Genomic DNA, 27704 nt, shown 5'->3' on the forward strand with positions numbered 1-27704 from the left:
AGACTCCCTAGTGCTATCCTCCTGGAGGGCTGGGTTTACAGATCTTCTCAGAGCCTTTAAGGCACTAATGTCACTTACGGCCCTCCAAATGGGCCACATCACAGACTGTCCTAAGCTTATTTCGTGAGTGGGTCTCCTCTCCACATTTTATCTTATGGGCAACTGTTGCAGAAACAGCTTTGACGGAAACCCCCTGAAGGACTCCCACCCCCTCTCATATTTTCAACTAGGGGTTCACTTAGAATCGCCTCGGAACTTTAAAGACATCCAGGTGCCTGGACCACCTCCCTCTTCCCCGCTAGACTCATGGAATCAGAGTTTTCAGGGGTGTGACCCAAGTGTGGGTGTGTTTCAAGAAACCTCCTGGGTGATGCTGACTCAAAACCCTAGTTGGAAAACAATGACTCACAAAGTCCACACACTTTAGAAGAGCAATGCAAAAGCCCTCCGTAATTCATTCATAATTTTACCAAAGTCTTATCAGGTGGCGTCAAGGGCCAGGAACTCTGCTGGGTGCAGGCACGGATACCAGCCAGCCTTCTGCCATGAAATTTTCTAAATCCTGTTCCCCCAAACCAGACGTCTCTCTCCCACCTACACCGTGGGCATTTCTGTCCCCTGCCTCTGGCCACACCTGCCGCCCAGCCCGGAAGCCCTTCTCCTCCCTCCATCCATGGGGATCCTGCTCATCCTTCCAGATGGGGCTGAAATGCTACATGCTTCAAGAACCTGTCTTCAAGGCCTCCCTGTGGACTCAGTACATCCCTTTGAACCGACCCTCACCACCTTCTATCCTGCATTCTAGCAACAATTCCTAAATGCCGGAAGGGTTCACATGAGCAAGAAAGTTCTGGGATCACATGGAGTAAAACAATGCCAGCCAACTTTCCATAGAGCTGGCCTTCCAAGGGCTTTTAATACTCTAATATACCATCCGGGTCTCCAAGAGGGTCACACAGTATAGAGACATTTCCTCAAGATTATTTGGCTATGTGACCCTTCCTCCCTCCCCCCACTGATTTGTTTTTCCCTGAGCATCTCCAAGGACTCCTGTTCCAAGGAACCCCCATAGGGAAACGCTGTCCTCTAGTTGTTTCCTTCCTTTGTTCATCCAAACAACACTCCTGGGGTATCCACGATGTGCCATGCATTGGGCGAGGGGCCCTCCCCTGTGTCCCCAGGTGCTTTGCTGAAATCACTTGTGGTCTATTCACAGATGTAACGCCCCAGCACATCGTCCTCCAACGCTGGTAAGAACATGCCAGTGACCAGACTGGTCCTGGGGACTAACACACATGACTCCTGCAGCACGGCAGCATATGAACCCCACAGCCTGGCACAGGGTTCCAAGCATTTGGGAGGGTGGATGGTTTTAACAGGGAAAGAAGATTTTAACGGGGAACCCACACATGGGGAGAGCACAGTTCTGAAGACAAATGGCCTGATAAAAAACACTCAGCCATCGAGCCTGCAGAACGAGGGCTCTCAGATCGCCAGGCTCCTCACGATAACATGATGCTGAAAGGCACAGGCCCATCATTAAGGAAAATGTGGCAGAGTGGACTGCTGGCTGGCAGAGGCTGGAGGAGGTCTGGCAAAGCTGTAGAAGCCAGAGGCACGAGCCAGGTTCCCAGAGGAAAAACACTGGGGACGAGTGTGCACCCTGTCCCAGACCCAAACACCTGCCAGGGGACTCGCAGAGCCCAGAGTCACTAGTTGCAAGTCAGCCTGAGCAACTGGACCAGCAGTCCCCCCGCACACAGGTGGGTCACCTGGGGGCTAGCCGTGGCACTCAGTGTAGCTGGAGCTCCTGCAGAACCCATGTCCACGGACGGGTCAGAGCCAGGCCAAAACTCTGGGAGGGGGTTGGGGGTGAGGACAGCTTGAAGGAAAGCAGCAAACTGTGCTTGGCAGGGCGCGTCTAGTGATCTGTGCATCCCTCCACTTACCATATACGTCCCGGAGTGCAAACAGAGGCAGTCCCTGCCTGAGCGGAGCTCACGGAGGGAGTCAGGGAATCATCACTCACATGATGATAACATCATGACTGTGACACAGACAGAAACACCTTGGGGGCGGGGGCGGGCAGAGAAATGTCCCTAGGGACATGTTTGCGAGCTGATGCCTGATGACGGGATCAGAATTCCAGCTGAGGGAACAGCAAGTGCAAAGTCCTGGGAGCGAGGGAGCCTGGGGAACCCAGGGGCTAGAAGGAAGCTGGGGAGGTGAGGCTGACGTGGAGGGCCAGGGTGGCAAGGTGTGAGAAGATGCTGGAGGGGCAGAGTAGCACCACTGGGAGGCCCCGTGAAGGCTCCACCTCTGTCCCTTTAAGCAGGAGGCGGCCCCAGGATCAGATGTGCTCTGACACCCTCATCATGGGCAAACAGACCGGCGGGGTGAGGGCAGACTGGAGTGCAGGAGATGCCAGAGGGGACTGGAGAGAGATTCAGGTGGTAAAATCCACAGAACCCAGGGACGGATGGCATGAAGCAAGCAGGAGGGGAGGAGGGTGGACAGGGTAACCACCCAGGCAGATTTCACCTCCCCTGCAAGTGAAGGTCCTCTGGAACTGGGCACTGCGTTTCCTCCCATGGAAAGGAAGCAAGAGAAAGAGAGAGAGGGGTTGTTTCTCCAACACAGGAAGGGTATTGGTTCAGTCGGCCCCAGGCTGAATCCCCTTTTCCTCCTCAGTCAGTTCATTACCAGTCCAGTGAATCCCTGAGGGACATGCGGTGGAGAGGGCTCGGGATCCGGAGTCCGGAGAGAGCGGTGCCTCATCCCAGCTGCATCCCCCACGGCGGTGACAACTCAGAAATGCAGTTTAACCCCAAGCTCTGTGTTGGGTGGTTGGCATGGAGATGAGTACCACTCGCTCATCAGCTGGACTGTGGGGGCTCAGTGGGAGGTCCCCGCAAGGGCTTGGGAACTCGTCAACCATCCTCCACATGTTGAGGGTGGTTCTTAAGACTGAGCCTGAAGCTCCAACCAAGCCCCACTGGCTTGGCTCTGCCCTGCTATCACCCGATGCAGCTTTTTCTGAGACATGAAGAGGCCACTTGGCAGTCAGCGTGAAGTGCACAGAGACAAGAGTGCTCAGCTTTGACTGCTCTTCTCTTTTCAGTGATCAAAGGCAGGGCCCTCCCTGCAGATTTTAACCCTCTGGAACAGTTCCACTCATCCCAGCTAGAGAGCCCGTCAGAGGGCCAGGACGTGCCAACGCTTGCAGGGAGTGGGTTCCTCCCTCCCATTTAGCCTGTAGCCTCCTCCAGAAGACCCACTGTTTTAGGGTACACCGGTGCTGTTGCAACCAGCAGCTGGAATTTAAGTACACTCCGCTGAAGTCAGCGAGCACCTGCTGATCCCACTTTTCCTTTAAGAAAGTTCATTTATGGCCCCAAGATGTAGCATAATGCTGTGGTGAAGAAAACAGGCTCTGGGGCCCTTGCCAGGGTTCAAACACCTTTCCTTTCAATCTCTAAGCCCCAGTTTACTTATCTGTAACACAGTATCAATGCCTCATAGGGTTGCGCGGGGAGATTAAATACAAGAGTGTGTGGAAAACTGACGTTCACTGCTAGTGTGTGTATGTGTACGCACGTGTGCATGCATGCTGGCAAGAAAATATTCATTTGCCTGCTTGTTTGTTCATTCAACCAACACCACCTACGTGCTGGCTCTGTGCTGTGCAGTGGAAACAAAAAGATGCATGAAAGCTTTGTCCTCGGAGAACCCACAAGGTTTGGGCCAAGGCAGACAAGCTGAGAAGCCACCAGGTGGTGGGGTAACAGGTGTTTTGCAGGGGCTGTGTAGATGACAGGGAAATGCAGCTAATCCAACACTGGGCACACGGGGGCTGTAGGGAGGGACTCCTTGCAAGGGGGGGGGCGAGTCTAACCCAGAAGTGAACCCAGAGAGGAAGGGTGTCTCAGGCCGACAAAGGAACAAAAAGGAGAGTGCCTGATGGGTTGAAGGAACCAGACAGAGCATGATGAGGAGGGTGCACAGAGTATGGCTACTGGAGCACCCTGGACCCCAACCATCAAAGCCCATCTAGGGCAGGTGACACCAGAGACAATCTCCAAAGAAAGCACAAACTACGGATGTGAGATTTAACATACTAGCTGGTGATAATACTGTACATTTGTCTCTAACAGTCCCCCGAATTCCTTCCTTCCTCTGGGTCTAGACTTTTACAAACTGTTCTGCAAACTCTGAGCATCTAGGTTCCGGAGGCCACATGGGTGCTGTCCTCCCCTGCACTGCGACAGCATGGAGAGGAGAAGACACAGTGCTAGACACAGAGGAAGGATTGGGGGGTGGGGGTGTGTGTGTCCCGAGAGATGAATCAGCAAAATGTTTTGAAGAATAAGGTTGGCGAAGAGCGGCTTTAGAGCCAGGGCACAAAGCTATCTGGTGGCACACAGCTAAGATGCACAAATGTGTCTTGGGTTTGCAGACTCCCACCCGGGAAGATACTGGAGTTTAACAAACCCAAGCATTTGTTTGCCTGCTGCCTGCTTTGTTAAACAGTTATGTGTCAGTCACTACAAGATGGGGACTTCTGGGCCGTGCAAGAAGTAACAGCTTCTCTACACTTATAGAACAACCTCTGGGCTTTCTGTCTCTCTTCTTCTTATAAGAGTTGCAAACCCAGTGATGGCCAACTTTGTTGGAAGGAGACCTTCAAACCCAGTGGCCCAGTGGGAGGGTGCTTGGGAAGTGCTTGGGAACTCGTTTTTTGCGCCCTGAAAAGCAAGCCTGAAGTCCTAGATCACGAGAGCTTGGTTTTCTCATCTGTGAACAGGAATAAGTAGTAATGTTAACCAGACAGCATATGTTAAAGCCAAGGGGAACTAAGCAACACGGCCAAGGCTGCAAGTTTAGGAAGTGGCTGAGCTGGGTCGGAACCGCCCCACTGCTCTCCCAGGAGCGGGGCAGACTGTCTCGGTGCCGGGAGGTGGATGGAACAGCCGCTCTTGGCACACAACACCAGCTCTTCTCAGGGCCCTCGCCCATCTGTGGAGCATGGCAGGGGACACGGACCGATGGCCAAAGAAGAAACCCATTTGCAAACTCACATGAAACAGATGAGAAACTGCAACATATATATTTTTAGAGCAATGTGAATTCCTCCATACAGAACACTGCTCAGCTTATCTGTGCCCACAAATGTACAGCACACTGCCTCGAACCCACGGGGTCCTTCAAGGCTGCAAACCGGAGAGTTTGGGAGCATCGGGTGACACTGCATGGTGCTTTTGGTGGACATGTCCATGTGGCAAAAACATGGTCTCATGTGGAAAAATGAAGGATGTAAACCACCATGCCCCCCGCCCCAATTCATGTGCTGGGGCATGTAAAATATGTTTATTAGCATAATAGCTCACGTCACTGGATTCTGGCTCCTGGGGATTCTTCTAGACACTGTGCCTTCCTTTCCTGCTAGGACATTCTTTAGGTCCATTAATAGACCTACTGCCTCTGGGAATTGCTAATTCTAATTAAAAATCATTAATTATTAGAAGTAGAGCCCATGTATCTACACAGGCCACAACTTACGATCGTTATGGCCTATAGCGAGTCGCAGACCTGTCTACCCAACTGTGTGCACTTGTCAGCTCAGCCACGGCACGTCCAGCACTCACTCTGCCGTTGCTCCAGTTCTGCCTGTTGTAGGCCCCCCAACCCCCACAGCTACAACACAAGCTCCGGATATAAGCTGCCTGGGTTACCACTGTGTCCCTAGAGCCTAGCAGGATCTCAGTACATGCTGAACAAATGAGTTAATGAGCAACTGAATCCTCACCCAAGAATTCCGAAGATGTGACATCCCTCAGCCTCTGACCCAAGACGTGGGCTCCCCCCACCCCACCCCGCCAGTCTCCGATACGTCCATAACCTCCCTTCTATGTTGGGCTGCCTTTGCCGGCTTGCTGGTCTGTCCCTACACTGGGGGGTGAGTACTTTGATGGCACGATTATATCTTTTCATCTTCACATCCTCAGAGATGAAAGATAAGAGATTACTGGTGCAGCTCTTGCAATCACCCTGGGACAAAGAAAAACCCAGAAAGGCTGCCACTGCTCTGGTCTAGGGTGTCCCCCACAAGGCCCACTTGGGCCAGCCCCATTTACTCCTGCAGTTCTGGTTATTGGGGCCCTTGTGCGGCTGCCTGTGCTTTAGGAGAGCAGTAAGCATTGCCCTCTGCCTGGCTGTTTGGATGTGTGTGTGTGGGGGGAGGGGGCTCTTCTATTAAGCACAAACTCCTGGGGGTCCAAGCCAAGGCAACCCCCAAGGACACAAAGTGGGTGGCCTTCTTCTACCCATGCATTCTGGAACTTGGAGAGACGATTCTAAGACCTTCCATGGACAGTTCCAAATTTCTACCTTGTTAGAAACGATCGCGGAACATGGGTTCAGACATGACCTTAGATTATTGTCTCTTCTGGAAATTCACAAAAGTTCTTCCGACCCCTCCCTGACGAACAGGCACTATCAGCAGAGAGTCTTCTGTGGGCCGTGCTTTAATTCTCACGGCCCCACTGTGACTTCGGAACACTATTACAACTGCACACTTATGGAAATGAAGCGTGGAGAAGGTAATGATCTCAGTTCTAGTGAAGAGTGGAGTGGGGACCGCAGCACAGCGGCTGTGCTGAGCTCCTCCGGAGGAAGTGCTCCTCGTCATACAAAAGCTCGGTGAAGCGACCTTCACCCAGTTTCTCAACTGGCCCATGGCAGCCTGGCACCGCTTACAGGTGCACCCAGATCCTGCCAAGAGGTGACCATCCACCTTCCTCCGCCCCAGCCTCACCGAGGAGGACGACCCCGGCCTTCCCACTGCCCACTTCAAAAACCCAGCAGGTTCTTCGGGGGACCCAAAGGAGGGGCCCTGGGACTTTAGGAGCATGGCATAGACCTTGCAGTGGGGAGGGGGCTGGGACAGACACCCAGTGGCTCGAGGCCGCACTAGCACTGTTTGCCTTGAAGACGCTTTGCCAAATGTGGAAACAACCCTGGGGGCCAGGGTGGGGAGCATGCTTCTCATTCTCATTCCGGATCACTCCATTTTGTCAGAAAAGATGCGTTCGGTTTCTTTTAAAAACGACTGGGAGAGCTTGGCCACCTTCTCAAGGGGGACTTTGTTATTGAGACGGAATTCACACTTCCTTCCGGAGAAACACGTCTTGCAGAGAGAGGATGGAAGGACAGAGCAATTCAAAGGAAATGCGCTTTTGGATGTGGCTTTTGAAGAATGCCCGAATCAGGCAAAGGAAGCCCTGCTTCCCAAGTCCTTTCCTGCTACAACGCACTTGTACATGGTGGTCGAAAAGAGTCCAAGGGCTCCATGCGATGTCTAGAACCTTCCTTCTACAGACACGTCTACTTATTATGCATCAGGAGCTATGGTAAGCACCAGGGTCTCTGCTGGGGAATTGGTCTGCTGCCCCTTCGCTGAGTGGTAGCTACTCTGCTTTTATTTTGAGCATCAGGTCATTTCCTTCTCAGGGCTAACATTAAGCATCGGGCCAGAGAAGGCAAACAATGCAAAACAAGTGTGGCTGTACCTCAAGCCCCCAGCACCCACCTCTGAGTGTCCCCCATTCCCCCACCGGCCTAGACGAGCCCCCCTCCGTTGCTCTGGCTGCCCACATTCGAGGCGCCTTTACCTTTCAGCTGCTGGAAGCAGGAGGCGCTGCTGTCGGGCTCCAGGGGGTGCCTCAGGACCCCGTTGCTGGGCTTGGGTCTCTCATATTCTCTTTCGGGGAGCATGGCTTGCTCGCTCTCCATGGCAGGGTCTGAGTGTGGGGGCAGAGACTGTGGAAACCCGAACATCAAGAGGGAAGAGAAGAAGAGTAAGGCACCGCAGAGCAGAAAGCCGCCCCACCAGGCTCCGATCCAGCGGGGGTCGTCCGGAGTGATGTCCAGGTTACCTGCAATGGGAAAGAGCAGTCAGGAGGAGAGGATGCAGCCGGGCTGGGATATGGCTGAGGGTCTGAGTCAGGTGCACAGACAGGGGAGGGCTCTGGACACAGCCTCAGGGTGGGAGAGAAGCAGGGGAGGGAGGAGGGGGGCTGGACGCTTCAAAAGGCAGCCTTTGTTCACATCAGTGCTCCTGTTTCTCCCGAAGCCGAAGGCTGATTGCTTTCCCTCCTTAATTTTCTTGTCTACCCTGTGTTTGTATCAGTCTAAACAAAAACAGCGAGAAGCCAGACACCCTCGGAATTAAGGCTGGAACTGATGGGCTCGGTAGAGCTTACTGGGTGCGCTGATGAACCACAAGGTCTATTTTTTACTGTGGGGTTACTCACTTGCACTCCTCAAAAAGCAGCTACTTGGAGATCCCATTCAATACCCCACTCCCGGTCTCCAATCAGGTTCACAGATCGTAAGGGACGGCATAGAATGAAGTCAAGAGCCAGGATACCTGGAGTGAAATCCTGCCACTTCTCACTGTGGGACCCCAGTCTAGTGACCTGAACTCTCTGTGCCTCATTGACTGACCTGTAGGACCGTGAGGATGGTGACAGTACCTTCGGGAGTTTGGGGGGAGGATCAAATGAGCCACACCAGATATAACGTGCTCAGAATAGTCCCTGGCATATGCTTGAGCATTTAAACACTGTTAGCTTCATATTTACGGCTAGGATCCTGTTTCCAAACTGCTAGTGGGTAGGTTAATTCAAATCTTGGTGGTGGCCTGTGGTTTGGGGCAGTCCTTTATTAGAAAGCTTTGCAGCCAACTTAATGCTTAAAGGCAGCGTGCATGTGGTTTGGCTGTCTTGTGCTATTATTTCTTTGATTTGCCAGCTGAAGTCATGAAGACATAAACTACAGCCTACCCCTTGGTAGATTTTTTTTTTTTTAATCTTTCTCTACAACTGCCCTTCATAGAGCACTCTCAGATTAGCTGCTTAGAAATGTCTCCTTGATGATAATCCCGTACCTCTGGACCACAGAAGGACATTCTTGGACATGGGGGCAGGGCATATAAGCTAAGAACTAACAGGACCACAGCCCTGGACCAGATGGATGGATAGGCTTGGGAAAAGAAATGACCACAGGCACCAGACCAGCACTTCACCATTTGTAAAATGTTCTCCCTGAAGACTCTTCAGCTACCACTAATAAAGAGCCCAGCCATCATTCACTGAGGGCTTACTCTGCACTGGGCATTATGCAGAGTATATTCTTAACTGTTCTGGTCAGCCCTCCCCACAACCCTACAAGGTAGTCTTTTATTATCCCAATCTTATATAGATAGAAAAATCAAGGCTTAGGAAATATAGCTACTGGGGCGCCTGGGTGGCTCAGTCGGTTAGGCATCTGCCTTCGGCCCAGGTCATGATCCCAGGGTCCTGGGATCGAGTCCTGTGTTGGGCTCCTTGCTCAGCAGGGAGCCTGCTTCTCCCTCTGCCTTTGCCACTTCCCCTGCTCATTCTCTCTCTCCCCCTCAAATAAATAAAATCTTTGAAGAAAAAGGAAAGTGTAGATACCTTGCCCAAGTTCACAGAGTTGAAGACTGGAAGACGGGCATTCAGATGCCAAGGGCCAGGCTCCTTATCACTTTGCTACACTGCCCTTCTGGACCGTTTAGGCTTTGTTCTGGGCTCCCTGGGTGGATGATTAACTCCTGTGCTTTGTGCAATGGGCCTAAGATCACCAACTTTGCCGCTTTGGAACATCGGTGGTCTCTCTCCTGGAGGCATTGATATCCACCCAACAGCAATATCTAGGGCACTACAATGAACCAGATGCTTCTGCACAGCTGCACGTCAGAGAAGAAAAGAGTATAAGCTTTGGCAGGCAGAGGGTTGAATCCTGGCTCTGCTGCTTAGTAGCATGTGGTGCAGGCAAGCTACTTACCCTCTCTGAGCCTTACTTTGATCACTTGCAAAATAAAGGTGACATCCACTGAGACTGCACGCAAGGATGAGAGGTAACAAGCAAGCATCACTTGACACATAGGCTCTTTGTACATGATAGCTCTTCTATCTACTTGTAGGTATATATTTACATGAATGCAGATTTCAAGATATACGTTTTTTTTTTTTTTTGAGTATGGGAAAGCCTGAAAAAAGCATGAGAAAACCCAAGGTGATCTTGAAAGCATCTTTATGCAAACACGAGAAGAGAAAAGGAAGTCAGATGGCCTCGGGTAGCTGAGCAGGAATGTTTTCTCCAGTTACTATGTTTCTTCACCTGCTGCCAAGCAATGAATGAAAACAAAAGACATAAACGGGAGCTGTGGTATCTCCATTGTCGATGGGCTGCATAAAGGGGGAACTGAAAGCTGGCAGATGTGAGCCTGTAGAAAGAGAGAGAAATCCTGGCAGTTGTTTGGGGAAACAAAATTAGTAGCACGTAGAGAGTCATATTTTAGTTAGGAGGTTAGTGACTCTCTTCTACGTGTGAGGAAACATCCCAGGGAGAGGGGTTGCAGCAGGGAGATGGATGTTTATGTGAACGTGTCAACTCGCTCCCCATAGGTACGTGCCTGCATGTGGAAAGCCAACGTTGGCTCGTAATTTGTAAGACAGGGAAGAACACATGACCTGCGTCAGACCAAAGCCTGCCTGTGGTGCAGGCAAGGAGAGGGAGAGGGATCTGCAGCAAGGTGTGGTGGGGGCAGGGGAAGGGGAGACAGGATTTTAGAGATCCAGGAAAATCACATTTGACCATTTTGGAAGTATCGATTTTTTTTTTCCTCCTCTCCATTGCAACCATCCAGAGCACCGTGGCAGGGAGAGACATAATGTTCTGAGGAGAAACCACTCAGCTTTGGAGCATGCTGCCTTCAGGTCAGGGTTGGCTTGGGGGTGGAGTTTTAGTCCTGATTTTGGCACTTTTCAGGAAGATGGCTAATTCTTGAACCCAGGCTGAGAAGTTTTCTTTTCTAAGGCACCTTAGTGATGGTGAAAATCCCTCCCCACCTGCCTGGCAATCATCACTGTCAGCAGGTATGTTCTAGTTCTAGGGATGTTGAGGGAAAGTTCTCTATGTTGGCCAGCGAAGAACGGTGCGGTAGAGGTTACTGATGTCTTCATTTGGATCTCCTCTTCGGAGAACAAGGATTCCCCCTCCCTCACCATGAACTTAGGTATAGCCACACGCCACAGAACTCTGCCACTGAAGTGTGAGTGGTCAGATATGTGTCACTTCTGTGTAGAGCCACATATGAGCTGGTGCCTGACTCGTCATGCTCTTTTGCCCTGGCTGATCACAGAAGCACGTGAAATCCTCCTAAGATGGTCCCTGAGAGACTACGATGAACAAAATGTCACTGCTGGCCTGCGCTGTGTGTATAAGCAAGGAACAAACCTTTGGTTATTATTCTCAGCAACTAAGATTTTGGAGGTATTTGCTACTGCAGCAGAACTGAGCCTACCCTGACTACTACCAAAGGCTTGGGAAATAAAAAGTCATGCTCTTCAAGAACAGCGTTCCTGGGCAGGCTTGGAATCGTGAAAGCGTTTTTCAGGTACAGGTGGGGAACGGGGTGAAAACCTCGTTACTTTTCTTTTGACGTGGCTCTAGGTAGTATCTTGATCTTAAAAAATTACTGCAGTTTCAGCTTTCTTGTGAAGACTGTGGTCAGTGAGATGCCCAGGACAAAACTGAGAAGTACCCGCGTGTCTCATTTACTTAGATGTACCTGTCAATCAAACCGCAACCATGAAGGACAAAAACACATTGAGAAGAACAGGGTGGGGACAGGATCCCAGGCTGAGGGAGCAACACTCACAAAGTCATGGCACCCCTCAGTCAGGGGACTCTGCTGGGCTGGCTAACACCAACCAGGCACTCATCAGCCCCATCATTCCAGGTGTGGAGGAAGTAGAGCTAAGCATCACCATGATGGAGATGTCTGGCTGCCATAAGACGGGCACAGTCCACCCTGCCTTTGCAGAGCTGTCTGTATAGGCTTGAAGGATTTCTGCTTTACAAGATCCATTTTTCTAACCCTGCCATGTCTCGGAATCCAACATTCGGAGTGTTTTTGTGGTTTTGTTGGGTAAGCTGAGCAAGTTTTTGGCAATGTTTGCTTCTTCTGTTTAAGGTCATGTAAACACAGGGGGTTGAGATTTTTCTCCCATTTCTGAGGACTGCTACCATCATAGGTAGGAAAGAAAAAAATGATTGGGAACAGAGCCAAACTAGCTTAAAACTAACCGAACAACCAACCCAGCCAGGAGGGTATCCAGGACTGCAAGAAGGGGCCAATCAAAGCAAATTGGGGACATTTACTTGTGACTTCCAGGCCACACTAATGTGTAAGTGGTACCATGGGCTCTCTGGGCTTTTTTTTTTTTTTTTTTTTTTTTTAGTCCATTTACCTATCTAACTTATTTTGTGAAACTTTTGCTGTGGGACTCAAGCATTCCAAGAGTATCATTAAGTTACAGACCAAATTAGAAACTGGAGACAGGGAAGGGCTAAGAGTAGAGGGCAGCATGGAACGTTCAGGATCCTGGCCATGGAGCTAATTTAGTCTAACATAAAGGACTCTGACGAAGCCCGTGGCTAGCCCTAGGGCAGGAAGCTCTCGGCTGGCTGACCTTTTTCAGGAAGCAAACATACGGACCCATCTTATTCCAGGGGCAAACACCACGCAGCTCTAGTGGGGTCAGTTGTGCATGCCTGAGGATGAGTCTGTATGGATGGGCTGATGAGGTTAGGTCACCTCAGCAAGGCCTTTGTCCACGGAAGGGGGCAGCCTTCTGGAAAAAGTCCTGGAGAAATTCCAGGGACACAAGCTGCCCGGTTTGGAGTCAGACGGAGGCTTGGGCTTTGAATCCTACTGGCTGTGGAAAGGAGTTAACCTGTCGCAGACCATGTGCCTACTGCACACCAGGCGCCGTGCTATGCGCTTGGCATGATTAACTCATGTCATCCACGCACAGACCCTGTGGAGAAAGGCCCCCAGGATCACAAAGCTTGGAAGGGGTACTGATTCCAGCACCAGAACTCTGAACTCGTAATCATTGCATGAGAACAGCTCAGCTGGTAAATGGAAGGACAGAAGGACCCAACCTCCAAGGGGAATGTCCTGAAGTTCAGATGAGACCATCTACATACAGCTTTAATAAGCGGTCAGTTATCAATCTTCTTCTTCTGATAAACCCACTGTTAAGATTGGTCGATTCAGTGCTTTGGGGCACACTCCTGCTACCAAGTCCTCCTTTCTTATAGGTTCTGTTCTCAGCTGGTTTCAGTCTTACGAAGATATTCTCCGAAAGCGCTTCTGGCTGCACCATCACTCCTTCCCCGGGCTGTTACAAGAGGCATCTCCCCTTAAGAAGAGGGGCCAAGGGAGCCTCACAGGGATCAAACACAGATGAAGAGAGAGTAGCCGTGGCAGAATTCCAGTGTCTAAACAAGGCCAGCAGAGTCCTTCTGGGGAGCTGCCCGTGGGGTCTGTCCGCCCTACAGCTGGCCTGTTCCTACAACCGACCGCCTTCCCCCCACACAGACTGCAACCAGCCTTCCTCACTGGTCTCCCCACTTCAATCCTGTGTCCTCAGCTGTGGCCAGGCTGCACAGCGCAGGGCACATTCCCTCCTCCATCTGCCCCATGACAAGGGCTCTGCCTTTCCCGCCTCACCTCAGGTTCCAGATCACGGCTCTCCCCAGTCCCCTACCCAGCTCTCCGCTGTGTGCCCGGCCCTTTCCATTCAGGATTCAGGACATGCTCTCCTAGGTCAGACAACCCTAAGGAGGGGCTCTATCTACACCGGTGAAGAAAAAATACAGGAGGGTCACCCCTAAAGAATTCTTCTCAAAATACAGCCCGAATCCATTCCAGACAGAACAAGTTTTAGTCACAAGATGAGAAATCATCAAAATTGCTGGCAGTTATTGAATTGTGTCTTGCTCTCTGATAGAATAAATTACATTCTTCTGCCCTCTACTGGTAAAGAACAGCACCAGCCCTCCCTGGGCCTTCAGCAAGGAAGCAAACAAAAAGACGGTGACTCACAAGGCATCCTTCCCTTTCTTAGAGACACACTGGATGGGACTTCTGATATTCGCTTGTGTGTGTGTGTGTGTGTGTGTGTGTGTGTGTGTGTGTGTGTGTGTGTGTGTGTGTATGTGTATGTGTATGTGTATGTGTATGTGTATGGGGGGATGCCATAAGCAAGATGCCCAGCTGGACCAGGAATGTGCCCACCTGCCTTCTGCTTCAAAACTGCCAGGGAGCCTAGAACCACAGGTGATGTTGCTTCACAAGGCGCCCCGACGGGTGAAGAAAGATGCAGACCAGACAGGACCACAGGCAGGACTCCAGGCTGAGGGAATAGCCCGAGGCAAAGGAACAGCACACCAATGGGGACCACGAATGAACTGGCTAAGCCCCTCGAGCCCCTTGTCCACCAGGCACAGAGAAAAGATACTATTTAATTCCCAGGAGGTTGCATGGTGGAGGGAACTGTGAAGTGGAAATGCCCACATGCTTGCTCAGGAGACCTGGGTTTTATACAGATATGCCCCTTGGACTGGGTACATCCCTGTCCCTCTCTAGGCCTGTTTCCTCGTCTGTACAATGGAAGGGTTGGAAGAGAATGAGCTGAGGTTCTTGGCTCAGAGATTCTGGTAACACACAGGCCTTGATCCAAGGGGGCCACTGCTGAAAACAGTGAGGGGCAGGATATACTGCCTGGCCACCTGGCCTCTCCTTCCAAGCAGCCTTCCCCATTGCACGGGGGGCGCACCCCCTTCCCTTACCTGCTTTTGTGATTCCTGTCTCGTGCTGCCTTTGGCACAGTGGCGGAAGCTGGCTTGTTTTTGTCCATACAAGCAAGATGGCAGCCGACTCCCACCACGTGATGTTTCTCTGACCGGGCCACCCCTCGTCCAGCTCATTAGGAGTAGGGTACAAAGGGTCACCAACTGCCACAAGACAGCAGCATCCAATCATCTCCTGAACAGAGCCAGCACTTTAAAAGAATAAGTAAACAAGGCTGCATTTGATTCTTTTCTCCCCCCCGCCCACCGCCACTTGCAGATTTGTAACATCATTAGCTACAAGTAAATATATCAGTGGGATTAATGGAGTGAATCACAGAGTGGCTTGATTGGATTTAAAACCACATTATTTCTTTGGGGTGAATTAGTAAATTTAAGCACTGTCAAGAGATGATGGATTGAGAAGCCAGGGACTGAGCTCTTATTGATCCTGAGAAAAGACTGGTATGGCTTCCCGCACTCCGTTCTCAGCGAGGAAGGAAACACGGCTTCTATGCTCACTGAACTGCACATAGAAACAGAGCGTTCTGTTTGGGGCTCACAGCTGACTTGTGACCACATATCGGGGGCAGTGTCTCAGATGGTCTCCAGGAATCCCACGCCCTGGTATTCACGTCCTGAGTGCAGACCGGAACAGGTGGCTTGCTTTCGACACCCAGGATGCAGCGGAAGAGCAATGGTATGTCACTTCCGAGCCAAGGTTATCAACAGACCACGGCTCTTGTCTCGGGTGCTCTCTCTCACCCTCTCTTGGGTGGTTCGCTCCAGGGAAGCCCTGGTGAGGGAGCCTGGTCGAGAGGCCCAGGGATATGAGACTGAAAGCGGATCCTCCAAGGCCTGCTGACAGCCTTGGGAGTGAACCTAGAGTCGAATCTCCTGCGGCTGAGCTTTGAGATGAGTGGACACCATGTCAACACCCTGACTACAACCTCATGAGGGACCCCGAATCGGAACCACCCAGCCAAGCTCCTCCTGGACTCCAAACCCACAGAAATAACCTGTGATATAATAAACAACACCCCAGTGTTGTTTTCAGTCACTAAATGTGGGGTAATTTGTTGCACAGCAAGAGAAGACTGAGAGACCACATGACTTTTGCTTTGGCCACGGAAACGTGAGGAGAAGCTTCGAGAGCCAGTGTGCAACTTGCTACGGACTGGTCTCCTGCCTTGGCAACTGCGCAGGCCGGGGTCAGATGAAGCTTCCGTGACCTGCGTCCTGGAGTGACCGTGAGGAGCCAAGCTTCACCCTCCCTAACACTGCCATCCTGCACTGGATATGTGGCACGCCCAAGAAGGAAACTTTGGTTGTATAAAATCACTTAAGATTTGGGAACTGTGTGTGACGATGGCACAACCTAGCCTATATTAACCAGGCCACTGGTGGATCAAAGCGTGCCTAGGGTCTAGGGGGCCCAGAGTCATTGGAGAAACACACTTGCTTTTCCTGCTAGGAACCAAGAAGTGTTGCTTGAAGTGGTATGGTACGTTTCTTCATAGAGGCCTCCACAACACTGCCTTGTAGAAGGGGGTTTCAAATACTCTGTCTCATCGACCCCATTTGTACATCTGCATTTCCAGAACACACTTAGAAAGTGGGGTTCTCATATAGGTTAATGGACTAACATTCAATGAGAAAATGCCAGGCACTCTACATCTACCCTCTCATTTAATTCTTATAGTAGCCCCACGAAGCAGATAGAATTATTGTCACCCTTAATTTACAGATGAGGAAGATCCAGATTTGAGGAGTAAAATCAACTACAGGGATTATTCAGCCTCCGGTAAGCACTGGTGGAACACCACTGGATCCCAGGCCATCTGAGCCAACACTCATGCTCTTTCCTTTGATCTCTGGTGGGCCAGCAGCTTGAGGTCCACGCACTGAGGCTGCGCCTCAGTAGGAGGGTTTTAGAACCCAAAGGCTGAAGGGCTCCCTTATGATGGAGGACATGCTCGGGGACGGCGGTCAGAAGTTGAGATATACTCCTTACTTGTGTCAATGAAGACAGCATCCACGTAGATTTTGGTACAGAAAGAGCCTAGGATAAATCCACAGGCTGGTCCAAATACCAGCATCGTGAAAAGGATTCCTGAAAGAAGAAGATAAAACAGAGATTAGATTAAAAAAAAAAAAAAAAGCAGAAGCCATTCAATGAGCAAAAGAGTCAAAGATCCCTGGTTTATACAAATGACATTAGAGGAACTAGTCAAAAAATCCTAGAGGGGGAAAGCTAGTACTGAAGCACTGTTATGCAGAAATTCTATAGTTTTTTGGAGGTTGCTCTGAAATATTTGTGGGCCCTGAGTGCACTTCCTTTTAGAGTACTCCATCCCACACCATATCTACCATATTAAAACACACCCACGTCTGTCATTAAATGGTTTCTATCACAAACATTTTTGAAACGATTTTTATAATTTTTCTTTCACATCTGGCTTTATGTAATTCATTTAATTTATGGTTGGCTAAGATTTCTCAGCACTCGTTGTACAAATTCAGGAATTGTTGTGAAGGGAAAAAAGTCAAAGCCACAAATTATTTTCAAATGTAATGAAATGTTTACGAGCATTAAATTTAGCAAAAAACGGAGTTGACATAATGGTATGCTTTGAGAACATTTAATTAGTAGATGTTTTATTAATTTGAATTTTGCAGATCTCCCCCCCCTTTTTTTTGGAGTTGCTATCTATTGTTTTAATAGTTGTTCAAGACTCAACCTTTTCCACAGGACTTGAGAAGATGGTACTAGGCATGAACTTAAGCATCTGATGGATATAATACCTGGGACTTTGCACAAACCCTTTTATTCATTCTGGGAAAAGTATCAAGCCCAAACTGAAACCCACAGGCTATATCTATTTAACTAAATTTCAGTGTGGTAGAATGTTCCCTGAGCAAGGACAGTTCTCAAGGCCCTGGGAATAAAAACAGGAGTGAAGAAGTGGCCCTTCTTACAAGAGGCTGGCTACCTGTGGGGACAAGCGGTATATGGGTTGATCCAACCCAAGCAGATAGCCCAAAAGAGGGGCGCTAACGGATCCATGAGGGCACATGAAGAGCAAGGCTGGGGATGAATTCAAAGGGAATTTGAGCTCGGCGGAGGGTACTTCTGGTCTGTCACAGGTGTAGACTAACTCATTCTGATTTCCCTCGATGATGTCATCATGGAACCACTCAAATATTCATTCAGTCAATCAATATTTATTGAGCTCCTTCTATGTGCCAAGCAGTAGTCTCAGGAATGGAGATTCAGCATTGAGCCAAATAATTAAGAATCCTGGCCTTCCAGAGCTCACTGACTTGGAGGTCGGGAGAAAACACAAACTATGAACAGGAACTCAACTGGTTTATAAATACTCGGCAAAGGCGGCCATATCTTCCAGATTTAGAGACAGAAACCCAGACCCAAAGCAAGCATTGAGGACGGTTTATAAGGAGTGTTGTTTGATAAAGGGAGGAATGAAAGGAGGATGGTTTATATCATGGAAATGGGGCCGACTCCACTCTCAGTGAAATCCTACTCTGTGATTTGGAGCAATCTAGAAGTTCTAGAGTCTCAAAGTACCTGCTCCCATAGCTGGCCAGAGACCCCCAATCTCACAGTTATTCTTGTTTCTAAGAATCTTGAGCAGAGCAATATCCATTTTATGAATACACGGACTCCAGTTTGTCACAACTTAGATTAAGATAACCAAACAGAGGAAGTTGAGTAAGTTGGGGGTATTGGAAAATTCTAGAATATGGGGATCTTGCAGATATGGGCTAGAGTTAGGGGGGCTGTCCTTAGCACGGCAGGGTGAGGGACCAGAGCTACTCTTGGCCCCATTCCCTGGGTGGAAAGTGAAGCAGAAAGAGATGCCGAGGAAGACCCAGGGGGCAGGGGTGGGGGCATGGACAAGCGGTGTCCAAGGCAAGAGCACTGCCCAACATAGCCTAGAGGGATTTCTGCTTCAGGGCAAAACTGTGAAGCCAGCCATGTCCTCCTGTCCAGGCTGCAGGCTGAGGTGAGCCCCTGGTCAACCACAGGTACTCTAAAGATGGCTGAGCAAGCAACGTATCTGCTCAGGCAGTACCAGATGACAGGACAGACGGTACAGGAACACAATTCTCCCGCCACCGGTGCTGCAACTACCCTGCTGACTCCTTGTTGATATTCAGCAGCCGCTCTAACCAGCCCCCCCCACCCCGCCCGGAAACCACACCACTCATAATAATATGCCTTCTTTCATGCCAATTAGATAAAACCCCCAATCAGCATAATCATCACTGATGCATGGCCTACAGATTACATAATGCAAATTATACCTAATACTTAATAGGTCAAAGGGCGAAGCTGTTAGTGTCCTTGGAAGAGACAACTGATGCGCTTGCTGAAGAGGTTGTGGAGATCGTCCTGTTACTTCCTCCCCAACCCGGGGGCAGCAGACAGTGTGTGGACAGGCCAGACGTCCTGGAACAGCTGGGGACCCCAGGTCCTGGGCCTCCTGCCCTTGTACAAGTTGTCACATGGAAGAAGGCGCGTCCCTCAAGCTCGGCTTGCGGGGTCCCCACACGGCCCCCACAGGCCAGCCGTCCAATCTGGCAGGTCAGGCAGGCACAGGCCTTCCGCGGAGACGCCACGCACCAACGTGGCCTCCCCGTCGGCCGAGAACACCTCCCACTCCGGTTCCTCGAGGAGAAGACAAGGGTTTCCCAGCCACTGGATGGTGGCTTTCCATTTTAACAAGATGGAGTTCTCCCCCAGCAGCAGAGAAACCTGATAGGGCCCAATTCCAAAAACCAATGAAAGATATGGAACACATGTATCTTTGTATGAAGGGCATTTCCCCCCCTCAGCTGAAATCTCTGGTGGCATTTTATTTTTTTCTTTTATTTGAGAGAGGGGCAGAGGTAGAGAATCTCAAGCAGACTCACGGCTGAGCACAGAGCCTGATGCAGGGCTCAATCTCATGACCCATGAGATCACGACCTGAGCTGAAACCGAGAGTCGGATGCTCAACCACTTGAGCCACCCAGGGGCCCCTCTGGGGGCATTTTCCAAGCAGCTCCTCCTCAGAGTGATGTTAAAGAAACCTCTAGCAATAACAAGTTCTCAAATCTTTTCCAAGGAACAATCCAGTAGAGATGTGGGAAGGGGGTCTTCACGCATCAAGAAACACCCTTTTTCCACCTCAGCAGTATCTTAGGATAACAACTCGAATAAAGCAGCATGCAGAGCATAACCCTGGGTTTTTAGGGGAAGTTGTTTTCCTGCGAGGGTATGAGGCAGGCCACGATCTTACAGAAACATACTTTTGAATGCACTTCCTTGCTCTCCTTTCGATTCATCCTCCTAGGCTGTGAATTTATTCTTGTTTAATGAAACCACCCCACATGTTCTGCCCAAACAGACAGGAAAAAGATTGGCCGGCACTAAAATCTGCAATCTGGGTGTTGGACAGTGGAGTGCCTCCAGGACAGGAGAGGATGTGCTTTGTGGTTCCGTGCTGCCCCCTGCTGCCTGCCAGATTCACGAACATGGGAGGGGAGGGGCGAGGTGGCTGAGAAGTTGAGACACAGGAAACAGTCAATACTAAAAATTATTTTTTTAATTCATGTGCATTATTTTACCAGACATTTATTACGTAGTTTGAACCTAACTGCTTGATAAACAAAACTGCTATATATTTCTTTTAGACTCAGGGCTCTGTGAAAAATATAATTAAGATACGAAGGGCATGGGGAGCCTGCGTGGCTCAGTGGGTTGAGTGTCTGACTCTTGAGTTCGGCTCAGCTCATGATCTCGGGGTCCTGGGATCAAGCCTCACGTCTGGCTCCCTGCTCAGCTGGGAGCCTGCTTCTCCCTCTGCCCCTCCCCCAACTCATTCTCTGTCTCTCTTGATAATAATAAAATAATAAATTTAAAAAAAGAAAGAAAGCAGCAGCAACTTGCTGCCCTACTGGAGAGACTTTCAACCATTCTTAGTCACTCAAAATACATAATGGCAACTACTAGGGGGCAGGCACTGTGCAAGCCGCTGAGACACAGCAGTGAACAAAACAGACAAAATCCCTGCTTTTCTGTGGAGTTTGTGTTATGGAAGAAGGGCCATAAACAAACCAACCTACCATGCCGTAGTCAGGAGTAGTGCCAAAGAGGAGAGTGCGCGATGGCGCAGGGCTACAGAGACCTCACGTGACACCGAGTCCTCGATGGAATGCCCCGCACCGGGTCAGCTGGGCTACTGAGCTGGGGCTGCTGCGTGGGAGGCAGACTAATGGCCCCCAAAGATGTGCCTGTCCTAATCTCTAGAACCTGCGCCTGAAGCTTAAATGACAAAAGAGAATTAAAGCTAATATGGAATTAGGGTGGCTGATCAGTTGACTTAAAGAGATTATACTGATTATCCCCAAGGACCCAATCAACAAGATTCCTGTAAATGTGGAAGGAGAAATAATAAGAGTCAGAGTCGGAGAAGGAGGCAAGATGACTCGACCAGAGACATGGCCTCCTGAGAAGGAGGTGACCCGCCACTGCTGGCTTTGACGATGGAGGATGAGGTCATGAGCCCAGGAACGAGGACCACCTCTTGAAGGTGGAAAAGGCAAGAAAATGGATTCCCCCTTCCAGAGAGGATCGTCCAGAGGACAACAGCCCTGCTGACACCTTGATTTGAGCTCAGTGAAACCCACTGTGGGCTTCTGACCTCTAGAACCGTAAGATCATAAACTTGTGTTATTTTAGGCCACTAAGTTTGTGGCAACTCATTATGGCAGCAATAGGAAATTAATGTAATTGCTAATCAAATTTGAGTCAATTCTCAGATCTCCCAACCATGAATATCCATGTGACTAAGAACAGGACATTGCATGAAGTCGTTTGTTAATTACTTGACCACGGAGCACTTTTTGTGGGACATTTTTCAGTGCTGGTGTTGACTGGGGCACAGTCACAGAGAAGCTGGAGGAGAGTCCAAGCTCTATGAGACAGAGAAGGTGTTTGATTCTTCTTTCCATTCCTAGTTTGGTCCAGCATAACGAAAAATTAGTTCACCGGCTATTGAAAGGGTGCAGGAAAGCGAACACTAGTTCAGCATTGCCATAAAAAGAGGGAGTGGCTGTGCCCAAGCTCATCCCCCTCAACCTGCTACTTCCCTGGACAGTGCTCTCTGCACCTGTCTCTCTCAGCACTGGGACCCTCCCATTCAAGTGCCTCCTCCGAGATCCCATGAGCCACAGGGACTCGAGGGACAGAAAGGGTCGGGCCAGATGCACAGACCCCGAAGAATTTGGAAAATCCAAATGGAGACTTCAATTTAGAATCTGCTGGCCCAGGAAGCATTAGTCAACCTTATTATGCTGATATATGATAATTAATAAAAGTACTACAACATTTTTTGTGTTTGTGTAACGTGACACACTGATTCTAATTTGTTTATAGAAATGTGGAGGGCCAAGAGCAGCCTAGATACCTTTGAAGAAGAATTATCAAGACTTGTCCTACTGAATAGCAGGACTTTTTTTTTTTTTCCTTTAAGCTGTAATGATGAAGACAGTGCATTTCTGGCTTAAGAAACAACAAATATACCAATCAAGCAGAAGAGCAAGCCCAGAAACAGAGCCACACTTACGTGGACACCTGATTCATGGCAAAGTTGCATACAAAGCAGCAAGGGAAAGGAAAGGATGATCTTTTCCATAAACAGTGCTGAGGCAACTTGAAATTACAGTGAGGGGAAAAAAAAGCCAGCCTCACAGGACATGCAAAAATCAATTCCCGGCAGATCAGAGACCTGTGTGAAAACCAAAACAATAAAGCTTCTGAAAGATGACAAAAGCACTGTCATGATGTCGGGGGCAGGGAAAGATTTCTTAAACCAAACAAAGAAAGCACTAGTCATTATAAGCCTGGTAAATTGGTCTACATTAAAATTAAGAAGGTCATTCATCATATTCACCTAAAGAGCCCACCGACAAAGTGAAAATGTGGGAAAATATATGTGTAACGTACATTCTTAAAAAACACAATCAAGAGAGCTCATGTTTAGACTATATAAAAACTGCTAGAAATTGATGAAAAAAAGACAAACTAGCTGAAAGGAAATCTTAATAGGTAGTTCGCAAAAGAGGGAGTTCAAATGAACTATGGCCTAGGGCAAGATATTTGACCTCATGAGAATTCACGGACATGTGCATTACAATAAAATGTGCTTCCCTTTTCAGCTGGTTAAAGAGCTCTGATCATACCAACTGTTGGCAAGGCTGTGGGGCATGTGGGAGTCTTGCACGCTGCTGGTAGGAGTGTAAACTGGATAACCCCTTTGGCAAAACTTTGACAGTATCTGGAAAACTGAAGATAAACTTCACCCAATGACCCATAATTCCAACTCCTAGGTAAATACCCTACAGAAAGTCTGACAGGTATCCGGAGACACATCCAAGAATGCTCATAAGGAACTGGAGACAACCCAACACCCATCAATAGTAGAACAGAGAAACCAACTACCCATACTCTGAAATCACCCTACAAGCAAAGAAAACACATCATCAAGAACAAGGATGAACCTTCAAAGACACAATGCCGAGCAAAAGAACACAGGTGAGAATGCATACTGGTGCGGTTCTACCTCTACAGAATTCAAAGCTGCAAAATTAACTATTTAGTGATATATAACTCGGTAGTCAGAGGATAAAGAAAAACAGGGAAATGGAAATGGACAGGATGGAAGTCAGGACAGTGGCTGCAGCTGCGGGGTTGGGGGGGAGGGAGGGAATTATGATCCAGAAGGAGACAGGGCGTGGGGGGAGGGAGGACAGTAAGAGGGTGGGGGTGGGGGTGGGGGTGGTTCTGGGGTGCTGGTTTTGTGTCCAATCTCTTTACAGGCTACGTGGATGCTTGTTTCACAACCATTTGTTAAACTGTAATATGTTTTCTGCACAAAGACAGGACTGTTAACATTTTTCAGATACATAAGTATCTGTAATGTAAGTACCTATATACAGACAGCTACTCATTTTCTCAAAGTGTATCAGGGGAATCTCAGCAACCCTCCAGAGAAAAACCACAGACTTCCCCTGAAGTGATCTTTCATTTTGTCAAGCCCAGAGCCCTCAGCTCCGCCCTTCCCCTGCCCTGCTCAGCACTCTCAGAAATCCTGCATGACCCTGCGTGGAAAGTGACTAGGGTGGGTCTGTCCTACAGGAAGGACGGGGACGGTGCTGGCCTCTGCTGCCATCTGGGTCTGCGATCGCAGTATAAACGCTCCCTGCACCTCAGTTTCCACCTCTGTAAACAGGTGGTCAGGTGGGCTGACAACAACCCCTCCCCTCTTGGGGGCCTTTGAGGGTCAAATGCGTGAGTGCACCAAAACAAAATGCTCTAGGTAAGTTCCTGGAACACAGATGTTCTCAAAAAAACTCAAAAAAACAAAAAAACCCCAAAAAACCACAACAGCAACAAACCAAAAAAACAAAAAAACTGGTAGGTGCCAGGAATTCTTCTTACTGATGGTTCCAGTAGCAGGATTTTCTCTTCTGCTTTCTGAGTTTTACTTTTTTGTTTACTTAGGTGGGAGATGCTGAACTGACTGTGGAAAATCCAGAATCGTATAACAAAAATATTTCATCGTTCTCCTATTTCCTTTTGGGCATGACTGTCTTCGAAGCGTATTTTCTTCCTACGCATTTTTGCGCTGGTGAGACCAGATCGGTTCATTTAAACACAAAACCTCTTTTCCTCCTTTTAAAAGAAGCACATGCTCACTGTAGAGCGACGTGAGAATAAAGCGAGGACGGAGAAGGACCCCACCACCGTGGCCAAGAACACAGAACCTAGAGCTGGCCAGAGTCGGCATTCAGGAGCTGTGCAAGCTTGGGAAAGCGACTGACCTTCTTTGGGCCTCCATGCTCTCACCCAAGGCCGGGGATCATAACGGTACCTAGCCCACAAGGGTGTTTCAAAGTGTAAGTGATCAGTGTAGGTCCAGGGCTTTCCATAGCACCCGGCATACAGTACGTGCTTGATAAATTTTGCTATTACTATTACAAAGAAAATGGCACGAATCACCATCTCTCACCAGCCAGACAGAAACACTGATACTCATTTAGATATTCCTTCCCAGTCTGTCCCTATATAGAGGGTTAATTTTTAAAGAATAATTAAAAGAAATACAGAACACAGATCTCCTAACAGAAACCCTGGAAATAAACAATAATATTTTCTGAAGAGTATCTATTTTTTTAAGAATTGAATTATCTATGTAAGTAGAATTTAAGGCGCTGATGGAAAGGGATTCCAAGGGCCAGGCATTTCTCTGCTGCCCTCAGTGGGATGGAGAAGGACAGAGCTAACACACTGCAGAACCACACTGCCCAGCACCCCAGGCCCGGCTCAAGATCCTTCCCTGGCCGTCAGGAGGGAGGGCACCCAAGGACTCGGGGATCTCCTGTGACAGCAATGACTTCTTCACAGTGAGTGAGAGCACTGAGCAGGGCAGGGGAAGGGCGGAGCTGAGGGCTCTGGGCTTGACAAAATGAAAGATCACTTGGGGGGGGGGGGCGGTCTGGTTGTCTCTGGAGGGTTCCTGAGATTCTCTTGATACAACTTCGAGAAAATGAGACAACATTCTCTCCAGCAGTACAGGCAATATGCACAGGTGAGTGCTTTGGCCTCTTTTGGAAGGAAAGTGCTCTAACCAATCCTTTTTGTCTGATTATAAAAGCAATGCATTCATAAAGGGGCAATTTACTATTATCCTGCCATCTTGAGGCAATCGCTTTTAAGTCTATACCCCTTGTGACGTACTTGAGGTCAAACAAAAGTTCTCATGACCACTTTATAAGGTACATGTTACGATACTCTTTGTACACGAGAAACAGAAGCTCAGAGACGTTAAGTCAATTGCCCCAAGGCTACACAGCATGTAAATGGCGGAGGTAAGTTTGAACTCAGACCTCTAGGATCACCTAAGTTCTTAGAGAAAGAAGAGTCAGGACATGATGGTACAGCAGTGAAGCCTTTGGGATCCACCAGACCTAGCCTGGGATCCTGGTTAAGCTTCTCAACTTCTGGATGACTCATCTCCCAACCCTGAGTCTGGGAATAAGAATAGCTACCTTGCAGAACAGCGAGAAGGAGATGCAATGCATGCAAAGCTTCTGGTGCCTAGAACGTAGTAGATGCTTTCTAGAATTTTCTTTGCATCCCAGGGGTGATGAATCCAAGAAAGAAGGCTTGCCTGCATGGCTGGTCTCCCCTAGACACATGTCTTGGTCTTTTTGGCTGGACTCGGCAATTTTAACCCTGGATGGTCCCCTCAAGTGCACAGAGCAGAGGAAGCTCAGGTTGGCTATGGCTTTTCCCCACTAGAGGGCAGCGCCGGCCCAAAAAAGAGAGAGTCCCGCCTTGAACTTCCCCGTCCTCTACTTCCTAACTGCCAATGAAACCCTCAGTCCGAGCACTGCTTTTCTCATCTCCCACTTGCCTTCCGTGCCCTCGATTTATACAAATGCATTCTTCCGTGTTGAAATCTGCAGGCTGAAATTTCTCCCCTGAGAAGGAACATTCTGCATCATACGTGCATGAATAAAACATGATCCATAAACAGTAGGAGGCTTGCAAAACATGCAATACGTATCTCTCTGGTGCCCACTGCCAAGAGCCCGGCAGGATTACGTAACCGACCTTGCTTATCTCGGAGGGGGAGGAGGAGAGGAAGAGAGGATGAGGAGGCGAGCAGTCACTGAACACGGACCGTGTGCCAGACCCTGGCTGCAATTTGTGTAACAGAAGTCTCCCCTTTGCGAGGTTTATCAACCAAAGCCTCCAGTTGCTAGAGCTGCCTGGTAAGTGCAGAGCCTGAGTTCCCGTACCTCCTCCCGCAGGACCCTACCTGGGGCCTCCTAGGGCGGCTGCATCCCGGGGTCTTGAAGTTGGCTGCACTTTGGAATCACCTGGGACACGTACAAAAGGAAATACTCATGTGTCGGTCCCACCCCACCCCCCAAGATCTGATGGTGATCTGGGGGTACAGCCCAGGCACTGGGATTCCTTTCAAGTTCTCCAGCGCTGTGCAGCCAGGTTGAGAACCAGTGAATTGGCTGACCTTGACTAAGGAACCAGGTGGTAGAAAATGCATCTGGGCACATGGGAAAAGGGAAGGATGTGAACGCTATCTGCCATCAGCCTGCAAGGTGGAGGGGCAGCCAGAGACGGCGTGGCCAGGCTCGGGTCAGTGAGCTGGTGGCAAAACCTGAATGCTCTTGGAGAGCCAGCCCAAGAAGCCCCGAATGCCATGAGACCACAGGACACTGCCTGACCTACCTGGGGTGGCCCCCAGGCCTTACTTATGCGGGTCCTCCACCCAGATTCCCCATCTCCTCCAGGCCCTGAACACTGTATCAAAGGCCTACTTTCCACTCAAAGCCTGCCTTCCATACCACCTCCTCCAAGGGGCCCTCCTAGATCTCCTCCTCTTCTTCCTTCTTGCTTCCTCCTTCACAGCACCTAAGCCGAGACTTTTTCTACAGTTCTGCTTACAGTCTGCCTGGATGCAAAAAGAAAGTTCCACGTTGTAGGTATGCCAATAATAACTGCAGACTTGGGGAAGGCAGAGACCTTATTTAAACACACACACACACACACACACACACACACAATCTGGTTTTCCACAGGGATAATGATGCAGCCCTTTGCCTGGAGGAGGGACCAAGTGTTTGGTAGGTGAACTGTGAACTGATTACTCCCCAGGCCTGGGAGAGGTGGAAGGCCCTAGCATGATGGAAATGGTGCCTCTAAGGAGAGTCATGCTGCAAGGTCAGGCTTCTTGGGCTGCTCAGGAAGGATCTGTACCTGGTCAAAGCTTTGGGTGCTGCTAGTCTTGATTTCTCAGCCCAGCTAACAGAAGCCTCTCTTCCTCCCCTCCTGTCTAGCAGGGCCTTATGTGGGTGAGGGCACACGTCCCTTAGGCTGGCCA

At 49.5% G+C, this 27704-nt stretch overlaps 1 protein-coding gene across 2 annotated transcripts in view; it reads right to left on the bottom strand.

Annotated features, from left to right (window-relative positions):
- The window catches only part of SLCO3A1 (solute carrier organic anion transporter family member 3A1), a 320044-nt gene that overhangs the window by 59644 nt on the left and 232696 nt on the right, over positions 1–27704 (bottom strand). For both annotated transcript variants that reach the window (XM_027571943.1, XM_027571942.2), the window contains exons 3-4: positions 16742–16840; positions 7671–7934 (exon numbers count right to left, since the gene is read on the bottom strand). In XM_027571943.1, coding sequence (XP_027427744.1) covers positions 7671–7934; positions 16742–16840 — 363 coding nt within the window. The remainder of the gene's footprint in view (positions 1–7670; positions 7935–16741; positions 16841–27704) is intronic.

Source organism: Zalophus californianus, chromosome 6 (genome assembly GCF_009762305.2).
Source record: "Zalophus californianus isolate mZalCal1 chromosome 6, mZalCal1.pri.v2, whole genome shotgun sequence".
Classification (NCBI taxonomy): domain Eukaryota; kingdom Metazoa; phylum Chordata; class Mammalia; order Carnivora; family Otariidae; genus Zalophus; species Zalophus californianus.